General features: G+C 35.8%; 1 protein-coding gene across 4 annotated transcripts in view; it reads right to left on the reverse strand.

The window, feature by feature from the left end:
* The window catches only part of CDIN1 (CDAN1 interacting nuclease 1), a 201,290-nt gene that overhangs the window by 138,550 nt on the left and 50,186 nt on the right, over window positions 1–12,554 (reverse strand). For 3 of the 4 annotated variants that reach the window (XM_072962713.1, XM_006201624.4, XM_072962712.1), the window contains exons 3-5: window positions 11,838–11,902; window positions 3,816–3,876; window positions 388–460 (exon numbers count right to left, since the gene is read on the reverse strand). In XM_072962713.1, coding sequence (XP_072818814.1) covers window positions 388–460; window positions 3,816–3,876; window positions 11,838–11,902 — 199 coding nt within the window. The remainder of the gene's footprint in view (window positions 1–387; window positions 461–3,815; window positions 3,877–11,837; window positions 11,903–12,554) is intronic. The other variant, XM_015237112.3, reaches the window with a different exon arrangement.

Raw genomic sequence — 12,554 nt, forward strand, 5'->3', positions numbered from 1 at the left:
TTTGCATTTGGAAGTAGTATTTCTCCAGTCTTGCTGAATTAAAATAAAAAGGATGAATGTTTCTTTTAGAGCCAGTTCCTGACAGTGGTTTTTTAAATGATGTATCTTGTTCAATATATGAAAGATGAATCAATTTTGGAGTTTGATACACATTGTCTATTTTGCTGAATGGAGAGGTGAATGAAGAATTTAGACAAAGAAGAAAGCATTATTCTGAAGAGTATTTAAGTTGTGGGTGGTCCTTTATATTGCATTTAATTGTCATTAACTGTTCATGATAGCTGTTTTGGAATCTGGCTCTCATTAAGTGACTTGAAATGCTGCGTAAATTATTTTTAAATTAGGGGAAGGGCGTAAAAGAGTACTGTTAGAAAAAAGGTATCTCACGTGGAGTTTCCTCGTGCTCCTGTAGAAACCTTTCCAGTATAATCCGAGCCATTAATGAGGGTGCGTAGTCCACCTTTACAAAACAGAGAAAGAAAATTAAAACTGTCAAGTTGTGCAAGCAGTTGATATTCCAATATTTTGTCAACACTGAAGACTAAGTCAATTTTAATCAACCCCAACAAGCATCATTCATTAAAATCTTTCCTACTCTTGGTGGCTTCTAGCCTAATAAAATTATAACAAGTATGATCTGTACTGTTGAAAAGAATAAATGGGTCAAATTTACTGAATATAATATTGGAGCAAAAAGGATGCAACAACTTGAAAACAGTATATATTTATCTAAAACAGTGAAATGGGCTTTTCTCACTTCGCTTCAATGTTTTCCATTGGCAGGTCAATGTTATTTTTCATTCTAGCTGTCCTTCCTTCTTTCCAACTATCTACATTTACGTTGTTTTGAATGCAATTTCAAATAAATATCCCTTCTGTTAGTGACTGTTTTCAGAAACTAAATTAAATGTCCTTTGCTATTGAAATATGGATTTCACTGATTTTAGTTTATTTTAAAACATTTAAATTTTGGTAAGGTCCTTACATACAAAATATCTTGCTTAATAGAAAAAAATAGCTAGATAGCAGAGATATTACTAACAAAAACAACAACTATAATACCTGCACTATAAGATCACCACCCTTAGGTTTCTCCAAAATGTTACTTACCAATTTAGTTAATACAGAACCCAGGGAGGCAACTTTTTTATAAAGGATTAAACAGAAAATAGGGAATACTCAATCTGACAGTCATTTTAATTCATTAAGAATGAATGTACTCTTAGAAACATTCTGTCTTCTTTTCAGTTCTCAGTTCTCTTATTAACCATTGATTTAATTTCACCAGAAAATAGGCGTGCATGTTTCCAGAGCAGTAATGCTCCCCTAAAACAAGTCTTTTTACCTTAGGTGTACAATAGCAAATGTTCCTCATATATTATCACCATGAATTTTTCTTGACAGGTTTTCAAGTCCTGTATTCATACCAAAATTTTATCTTGATTTAGTAACTAGACAAAAAGGCTGGCTTCATTTGTATGAACAGTTTTTTCAAATATGTATGTACTTGGATGCCCTGAAATTCCCCAAGTAGAAAGAAATGCTTTCCACGAAGCTGCTTATTCCTAGTAACCCACATCAGAGCTGACACATGAAAAATGGTGAAATTACTGAAGGTAGTCCAGCCTGAATAAGGACTACCTTATTAGTTCAGGTACTTGCATCTCCCTAATTTTCATATTAATCATGTGTCCATCTTTCTCTGAAATAGGGCCATCATGCTTCATGTCAGAATTTAGCATGTAAGTAAAATTCATAGTGCTTCAAATCTCACTTGAAAATATTTGTGTGGAGAGAACAGAATGACTGATCTTACTATTACTAATAAAGTAAGATTTCCTAAAATGTTTGTTTTTAGCCTTGAAATTGGAAAATTAGTATTAAGACATAAAATCAATGAGGACCACAGAGTCCCTATCCCCCAAATCAACAATAATACAGTGTTCTTGTTTAAGAGAGCTGCTGCACACTGTAATGTACCAATGTTATATATTTCTCTTCAGTTTTTACAGTTTCCACTGATTAAATATATATTGACTCATAAAGCATTACCATCACATCAACTGTCACCAGATGTAAGCATATGTCATTTAGGTATTAACTAACATATAAAAATGGCAGCTTGGCTATTTAGAAGCCATGATCTGGTACCAGTCATTTCCAAATTTCCCTAATGCATTAGCAATCTCTCAGAAACTGCTATTATCTCTGTGCTGATCTGCAGCCAAAGGAGAGAAAACACTTTAAATAACTATTTCTTTTCTTTGGTTGAATATTGCTACATAGGCATGGTAAATAACAGGTTTATTGATACAGGAGAGAATGTGTCAGTGGGTTAAAATTTTCCATATTACGAAGATGGAAGTTGAGGTCAGCTAAAGAAGCTAAGCTCAACAGAAATATCCATTAAAAATTCAAATGAATATAAATTGCTACTATATAAAACTTACGCCATCAATATCATCATCTATAAAAATGACTACCACATTTGCATCACACTCTTTCTAGATGCTCTATCAAGAATGTTTTTTTTTTTTCTCCCATAAAGGACACTTCTTTTTCTTAAAGGACCATCACTAAATTCCAAATTAGTTACAGCTCAGATACTTCAGGTTGCTAACAGAATCGACTCATAGAAAACAAGTCTGGAGATATTTCAAAACCACCTTGCTCTAGGGGGCAAAAAAAAAAAAAAAGAATAAAAAACAAGTTTTGCTAGGAGCAGGGGAGAAATCCTTTCTGTATGTTAACTCTCCTATCAGATTGTGTCGACACTGCCTAGACTATTAAAACCTTCTAGTAAGTGATGGGTAATTGCTCATTTGCTGACTGTAGTGGTGTACAGCAGACAGAAGCTGTGAGCAGAGCCATCCTTCCTTGCTAATGTAACATGTAGAACTTGCTGCTCCTGCAACACTTAATGCTCACAGTACCGAGTCATCTTTAATGCAAACACACATTTTCTGCCTTGCTTCTATGTTTTCCATTATAATGCAACACAAAAACAGTATACATTTCATTCCATCCCTGTGAGGTTTGCATAAGCAGTTCCAAGTCAGACTAAATATTGTATTGCTCTTATTACAGTGGATAAATATTTTAAAGTTTAGGAATTAAATATTTTATTTTTTCGGTATGCTCTCTGCAACTATTATGAACTTTTTACAGCTTCTTCATTCACGGGAAATCTTAAGGGTTTCCTTTTTTAAATGGAAGACTATTATTTGTTTCCCCAAACAGATGCAGATAAGAGTTAACAAATAAGTTCAATAAATCACTTCATACTTGGTGTTAATAACAACAGCATGCTTCTGTATATAAAGACTTTTCTATAAGGCATGTATCTTTTATTATAATAAAAGTTTGCCAACAACAACAAAGAAATGAATCAAGTAAATGTTAAATCTTTACGTATACAATTTCCCTCCTCATTTTTATAACAGTTAGCAAAGATTCTCTTGGCAAACATCTCTTTACTTGACACAGGTATTTCTCACACTAAACTAAGACAACACATCTGAAGAAGAGCATGTCCTGAGCTGTTTGGCTGAAATTTCCCACAAAATAAGAAACCAAGAAGCTGTTTACACATTCACTTTAAAAGAACCAGACTAATTATGTTAACTGATTTATTAATATACAAAGTTCTTTGTCCAATTATTAAAAGTACAAAGAGACCAGGGAGCAATTTAAATGTCTAATGCACTTCAAAATCTTTCTTTTTTTAAAGTTAATTATAGTTTTAAGCAAAGCTTCTCCAGATTGGCCCCTTAGGTTTTATGTAGGTTTAAATAAAATAATAACAATAACATTACCTCATTGGCTAGTTCCAGGAGCACTGGGGCAGCTCCATTTTCCCCCACTCCATTCAGATACCTAGACAAGACAGAGTCAAGTGGTAATGCAGTGACAAGAAAAGACCAGCATAGACTTGTCAGCATCCCTTGTGTGTACACGTTTCTCCTGGGCAAACGCCACGCTCAACTCTAGTTAAAGTACGCTACTGTCATAGGAAAGCACTGAAGGGAAAAGAATAACAAAAACAACTTACCTCAAAACCACTGGCAACTAACTGAGGTTGTGGGCAGGAGGTATCAGCACATCGGTTTCCCTTTTTTTCCCCTCCTAACATGCAAAGTGAGCATGGAGGTAATTTTGAAAAGAACTAGCCCTGTCTCCCTGGCTTTATCTATACCACAACCACTTTGTTGACAGGAAATATGTTTACCCTGAAAGTCTAAGAAAAAAGCGTCCATGCACCCATATCACCTGTTATTTACTTTCAGTTCATAGGATTGGTTGACATCGTATTAAGAAAAAAATGGAATAGACTTTTCATCAGTGGGTCAGCACACCTTTAACAGGCAATACAAGCCACTGTCTTATCTGGATTTGTCATAACCTCCAGCTCTCCCCATCCTCCAACCCTACTAAAAGAACAAAAACAAACAAACAAAAAAACCTCTCCAAATCCATCCCAGACATGGAAGCCCGAGTGATTTTCAAAAAAAAAAATTTGAACATACCATTATCCTTCCTAAAACACTTCAAAAGCTCCACATCAAATCTCAAGATTAAATTATAACCACTTAAAAATTCTTGTAAGGTTCTTCATACTCTGGCTCCTACCTACCCGTGTGGCCAGCCTCACTCTAGTCAGTGTTCCCCATTCTGACCCTTCACCTAGATAACTCATGATTCAGCTTATACGTCACTTTCAATTCCCCACGATCCGGGGGGGGGGGTATGTTAAGTGTCCCTCATATGCAACCGAGGAGCACCCTGATCACCTCTCCATCATTTCACCCAGAATATTGCATTTGATGAGTTCCTTGTCCACGTCAAACCCATCCCCAGGTTGAAAGCCTCATGAGGGTAGAAAATTTTCATTTTATTCAATTTATTATGCCCAGCACAGTTCCTGGTTTATAGTAGATGACTATATTATACACACGTTTTTCTTTAAAAAATGAGTAATTAAATAATTTGTAACAGTAACACGCTGTCTTTGAGCCCTGCTCCCTGCAGCAGCAGCCCTTTTAACCGCAAGCGCCATGGCTGCACTGGACTGCCGGGGAGCAGGGCCTGTAAGGACTCAGGGCTCTGCCGTCAGAGCCAGGGCTGAAGTGCCTTAGGGAGACATCGTTCAGTTAACCGCTGCGAGGATGGTGTCTGCAGGGAGGGAAGATGAGAATCTGGCTGTGGCCTCGACGATTTAAGGGTATATTCGTGGCTTACTTAGAAAAACTGCCATTTAGGGCCAACTGCTTATTTGGCTGTGGCCCAGAGAGCTCGCAATAACAGGGTTTTGTGAGGGTGAGTTAGGTTTTGTGCATCGAGGGGCACAGCAGAGGCACCTAAATAAATGCACAATCACTCCCTCGTAGTCCAGATCTAGGCAAAACGATCTCTCCTGGGCATAGGTGCAACATGCATCAGTTCTGGGTCCAAGGGCAGCATGTGCTGAAGGGCACGTACACACAAGGGCCACGTCTAACTGCTTTGGTCCCCAATAACTGGAGGGGGCCCCAAGTTAGGATTAGTAGGCAGTTGGTATAAATTCCAGCTCAGCAGCAGGACTTTATTTTTAAAATATGAACTGAGGAGAACAGTGCCTACCTTACATCTGGGTGTGGTGAGGACTACCTTGGACCCTTAGGACGGGTCCAGTGATCAGCCCGGAAACAAGCTGCTATTGGCAGCTAAGGGCTCAGGTGCCCTGTACACACAGTTTATTCTGTCCCTATTACCTAAACAGGATTAAGCAGAAATAACTGAGATGCTTATCTAGCATTTGACATGAGATATTTATTTTGTGAAACAATGTAGGCTTATAAAGATTATAAATCCCCACATGCTATTTGATTAAGTGCAACAGGGTACAGTCACATGGAATCTCTACACAGCAGTGCATCTAGTCCTTTGCCTTTAGTTACTGCATAAAAATAAGACCAGTGAACAAGACATGCAGACTGACAGGCAAATCAGCCTACACAATGAGAAATTAGAACAGTACACTGACTGGAATGGCCCAATAATTTAAGTCAAATATTTTAATGGTGCAATTAAAGTAATCAGATAAGGGTTCAGATATATTTTTTCAATATATTTTTAATTTCTTTAAAGTCATGTTCAGGCAAGGTGCTGTTTAAAAAACCACTATTAGCTTTGTCCACAGATATAAGTTGTCCAAAGTTACCTAAGGTAAGTTTGATGTTGAATGCAATTTTAATTTAAAAAATTACATTTTAAGTGAGCTTCTCAAAGCAAATTATACAATTTGAGGGAGCCCTGAAACTTGTAAACTAAATATTCTGACACAAATGCACAAAATAAAGTTGGCATCATAAAAAAAAGCCATATTAGGCAAAAATAGAACTAGGTATTAACATTTCTTCCACAGTAACTCTTTGACTGAATAAACTAACAACATTTTCTTGATAGTAAAAATCAAAGTCAACAGATGAGGTCTTCCTTATAACTGCCAGAAGCAAATACTAAATTATATTATTTCATAGGTATGATTATAAAGATGTATGACTTCCAATAAACAAAATGGAATAAAATCAAATTATTGAAGGTAGGGAAAAGTCTCAGGATCATTATAACTTCAAAGTAATTCTAGCAAATCCATTTTCCATTTATGGGCTCTTTCTTGAATAAATTGTTTAGGAATCTAACTGGGAAATAAGTATTTTTAGGACCACTGGAAAAATACAACAAAAATAAAAACAAACAAGGCAAGTGTGGTTTAGAGAAAGATCCCTGGGAAGCAGGTCAGCTAAGACCTTCAAGTCAACTTACAGCTTTTCCACTGCACCTGAGAGGTCTGTTCATGGAATAACCAATCAGCTCTGTCGAGTCAGACCGACTAACCAGAGTGCACGTCCACTAAGGATTCTGGGTGGGAGTATTTAAGCCTATACAGATAATAGGATGTCTTTACAATTTTGTACTTAACATTCATTTATTCTACAAATATTTTTGAGAGCTAACTATGTATCAGGCCTTATTCCAGGTTCTGAAGAAGCAGCAAGGAACAAAACTTCCTTGGTTCCTGCCATCACAGAGATTAGAGATGGATAAGAAAAAGACAGAGAATTAAATATACGATATAATGACATATGCCATGATAAACTATAAATCAGATGGGCTGGTCAGGAAGCCCCCTCTCTAAGGAAGTGACAGTTGAGCAGAGACCTGTAGGAAGACAGCAGGAAACCACGGGAGGAGGAACATTCCCAGCAAGAGAACAGTAAGTGCCAATGTCAGCAACATACGTGCCAGGGTACCTGAGCACTGGGAGAAGCTCTAGCGTGACCAGAGATGAGCCTCTTCTCAGAGGCTGACTGGAAAGAACAGGAGAGTAGCTAGGTCCAGACCACTGCCTATGTCAGAAAACTGTTGTTTTAAGTCCAATTCTATGGTTTCATAAAAACGCTGCATCAATCATCACCCTGGTAGTGACCAATAGAACACATCTATTAAGTTTAAAGACACAGAAGATGGTCAAACAACAATAACCTACTATGTCTCTATATAGTATCTGAAGCATGCTCATACTTAAGACAGTAGAAATTCCCAATTATGGATTTGATAAGACTTCCCAGTTGGTCAAATACAGAAACCAAACCCCAGAGCACTGATGGGACTCATCTGGGCTTTCTTAGCTGGTAGGCAATAAATCTCTGAAATGGAACGCTGATCTCCCAAAGCCTACTGAGGGGCCCTCATATGTTGGAAAGGGTAGAGCTGCTTCTGAATGTATTCGTTTCCCAACTATACCCTATAACAATTCTGAAGCACTAGGGAAAAGAAATTAAATTTAAATTAATTTGAAGTTAAATTTTGTCCTTTCTGGGAACTTTAATTGTCCCCCATTTCAAGTGACAGATCAGGCTTACTCAAATTTTTAGATACACAATCAAAGGAGCATGCTACTACAGAAAATATTCACTAAGGACATAAATCAGAAATTCCTAATGCGACCCTTCTCTCCATCCTCAGAGCATCTTGTGCAAACTTATAGCACAGACTATTCACATGGTTATAAAATGGTTTGTTTCTTCCTCCTTGGGGCAGGGCTACACAAATCAATGTTGAACCTTCATCCAACAGAGCCTTAGCAAAGATGTGAATTGTAACTGGGATATAAAGATGTAATCCTGAACACTACATTAGGCTGACCTGTTCTATCTTCCTGATGCCTACTTGAAAATTAAAACTTTGCAGAGCCTATATGTCATCCTCCAAGCTTTGCCACAGGAGGGCTAACAAATGTGTATCTGGTGGTGAAACCATCCTTTAAAGATCTTCATAGAAGGTTCATTTTATAACTTTTTTTTCAGTATGAAAGATTAGTTAATAACTAAGATTAAAAATAATACATACTGATTTTAAATACAAGACAAAGTTATTAAATTGTTAATATTTCCATAACAACTTCAAAAACCTACCAAAATTCTTCACTAAGCTTACGTCTGAATATCACCTTTGTTGATTCTACCTCAAAAATCTCTGGAACACATCTCCAAGTAGGCAGCTACTTTCCCACTTAACAGAGCAGCTGAGGACAGGTACTGTGGTTTTTATACTTGGTTCCTAGCATAGGAGACAGGACGTAGTGAACGCAAAGTAAATGGTGCAAATTAAACAAAAAAGTGGTTCAAATTTTCAGATACTATTTTTATCATGTAATGCCAATAACATAAATGAACTAAACTTTTTTCCATGTGAACATCTAAATGAAATTCAACTGGTCTAATTCTCCAAAGCCAATAAAATTGGCCCCTCAGACAGTGTGGGCTGAGAGAAGGGAGGAGATGAGAGACAGTATTTGTAAATTTTACTAGTGATGAGGAAACTTCCAAATGTCAGTGTGTGTGTGTGTGTGTGTGTGTGTTTGCCCATGTGCACCGATTTAGATACATCTAAATAAATTTTACCAAGTATGCTTCCTGTTTAGAAATAAAAGGCCATTAGTACAGTGGGAAAGAACAGTGAGTTGCTTTCAATACGAACACTCAAGCTGTGTCTATACATGCACAACATGAAGAAGTGATGGAATTTCCTCAATAATTCAAAATCTTAGGAAAACACTTTCTACTGCTATTTGGATACTTTGAAGTTTCAGTTAACCATGGTGGAAACACATTGTGGAATGTATGGTCTTAAATACAGACTTCAAATTCGGAACTGAGATCATCTCAATGCTAGCAAGAATGCAGAAACACAGGAATTCTCTGAAATTGCTAGTAGAAATGTAACCATTATCACCTTTCTAGACAGTAATTTGACAACATAAAATAAAATCTTAAAATGTTCATTGTTTGCACCAGTCATTACATTTATAGAAATATTAAGAAATTAATCTAAAATGCAAAGACTTATGCACCAAAATATTTATCACAGTATCATTTATAATATCAGAATATTGGAAACATATATGTTCAACAGAGGAATAATTCAGTGAGGTATATCTTCATATGATGAAGTTATGCAATCAAAATGTTTACAAAAAGCTTTCTACAAAATATTATGTCATATACATTTTTCCAAGTATAAAATTCAAAATTCACAGTTGCATATACAGTATGACCTCATCTACATAAAAATGGATTTGACAAAAGACTGGGATGAAAAATACCACAGTGGTTATCTACAGCTGCCACAATTATGGGCAATCCATTCATTTCTTTTTTAGAGCATTACGAATGTACTTAATTTTCACAAAAGGCAAGAATTGCTTTTATAAAAGAAAAATATGAAGAAATTGTTAAGATTGTCAAACTGCTTAAACATGTTTTGATATAATTTGCCTTTATTCTTATCAGCTGGAAAACAAAAACCTTTTAAGGCCAATTTACCCTGGAGAATGCAGGGACATTCAACCTGCATATTTAGAACAAGTGGCCTACGAGATCAATCCATCTGAAAGGTAACAACAGCCCGTCTCCAAGCGCCAAGTGCAGGGCAGAAACGTCAGGAAGCAGGGTGGTAAAGTAAGAAACTAGTCAGACTGCTTTCCTATTAATCTGCCCATTTGCAGCCTAACTTCGGTTTTGTTTCAAATTGTCGGGACTCCTTGAAATGATTGGGATTCTCACATTTAACTAAATGTAAAGACATACAAATATTATTTCTGTATTTTCATTATTACCCACTCAACCATTCATCGAGTAACCATACTTAAAGGAAAGATTTGTATTTCTGGCCAAACTACCTAGACAATCCAATAAAGTATGTTCATCCTTCAGTAATTAAATATACTTTTGAATGAAACTCAAATTTTTACAAGTAGTACTTAGAGATCTTAGAAATCATCTAATTAAAATGGCCTTTTTACAATTAAAAAAATGATTATCAGAAGGAAGCCCCATGGCCTGTTAGTAGATCTCCAAATTTCTAGAAAAAATGCTCAATTTTCCTTTGCTCATGTTTATAGAGCCTCAAAATCTGGATATTGAACCATACTTTTATATGAAAAGCCTAAGACTATAAATTTTAAAAACAAGAATGTATTTTTTGACATGTGAGTCATTTTTCAGTCTTTCTTTGGAGGGTCTGGATGCCAAAGCAGTCGTTGGCTTCACAGCACTTCATAGGCCATTCTTAATTTTATACTCATGATTTAGACGATAACTTTAATTTAAATATTGATTTCACCGAGGAGATTATAACTTTTGAATAAACCAATTCAAATTTTACAAAGACTTCTTAGAAAGTAACTCTCCTAGACATAAATGTGTGTGTGTGTGTGTGTGTGTGTGTGTGTGTGGTATGTATGTACATATACTTTTTTAACAGAACGTATCTTTTACCATGTATGGCACACTGAGTAATTTTTTAAAAATCTAACTTCAATAACTTTTCAATAAATACGTCTCAATTCTTAAAAAAAATGACTTTACAGAAACATACTAACATTCTATCTGTACATTCATTTAATTCGTAAAATTTTCATGCATAAAAACCATTTGTCTAAAATCAGTGGTGTCATTCTCACCACAGAAAGATTGTTCTGTCAATCTTAAATGTGATACTTTAAGGGCATATTTCTGTTTTCCTTTCCAATATGCCCTTGAAATAGTTAAGAAAGCAACCAACAATTTCTAATGCAAACCAGTACCATTTACCGTAAGTGAGTCACTCATAGTACAAAAACGAAATTTGTAAAATTTTTTTCAAAAAGGAGCTAAGATTCTTTTTGTTTCAGAACAAGAGGTTGGAAACTACTTATAATAAATTGGGTTGAAATTAAAATATCTCCTGGACAACATGTTATTGATTCAATACCTAAGACCTTCCTTTTCAAATATAAAACCCTCTTAAAATTTGAGTTTTACATTATATCTCCATATGTCCTTACTTCATATGTATCTTGTGTTCCTTTCTAAGATGGCTAACCCAATACCTATGATGCAAACTACAACTGTCAAAATTCAATCTTATTTTCTAATAGGTTTTTCAACTTACTGATCAAAATAAGAAAAATTGGTTTGAGAACTTTCACATATACATGTAGATGTACATATGCATGAACATACGTATCTATACAAAATATGCACTTATAAGAAGTCTCAAGTCCCCAACTGAGTTTCTTACCTAGTAAAGACTTCACACACGTAAATCAAGAGTTTCACTATGTCCTTTAAATCTATATAACCAAGTATTTGTGAAATCATTTAAAAATATACTTGAAGTCTTAAACAACAGACTTAAATCAAGATGCCTTGGAATGTTATATAGGAAATCAATTTATTAGCCTAATTTATTCATAATTATTGCTACAATTAATAGGTACTATGATACCCTCTAGTGGGGCAGGCAGGTCATACCTCTGGTAATAACTTTCAATCGCTTCCGAAGTATGATGTTTGGCATGTGTTCTCTTAATATGTTTCTGAAATAAAATAAAAAAGATCTTTATGTTGTGTCACAGATCAGGTTCAAGAACAAAAATGACATATTTCTCCATCCCAATGTCTAACACACAGGGCAAGCCAAACAATAGTTTGGGGATCTGGGTGGTGGTAGATCTTTTATTCCTTCTACGCTATGAACCTATGCATTTCAATCTCTACTGCGTGGCTGGGATGTCTCCAGACTGTACCACAAGATACAGTATGTATGTAAAAGCCAACAGGGTCATAGTAATTGAATCTAAATAAGTTTGCTTAGGGTTGTAGAGGGCAAAGGAAAACTTGTTCCCTCTTTCGACCTTTGTATTAATTTCCCCTCAATTCAATTCCATCTAAGTCTCCTGCACTCTAGTTTTACAATCCAATTGCCATTTTTAACCAGGAAGAACATTGCTTAAAAACAACTTATTTGAAAACTACAAAAAGTAATTCCATAGAGACTTGCCACTTGACTGACACCTGTCATCTCATGATAAATGACTCCATTTTCTGCCTCTCTTGCCTTCTGCCACTCCAGCAATGGTCATTTATCATCATCTCTGTCAGCAATGGAAAGCGGCACTGACAGTGCAAGTCAGCAAACATTTAGCACATGGAACCACACAACACGGGGAAATTATTATTGTCAGAATA

This window comes from Vicugna pacos, chromosome 6 (assembly GCF_048564905.1).
Source record: "Vicugna pacos chromosome 6, VicPac4, whole genome shotgun sequence".
Taxonomy (NCBI): domain Eukaryota; kingdom Metazoa; phylum Chordata; class Mammalia; order Artiodactyla; family Camelidae; genus Vicugna; species Vicugna pacos.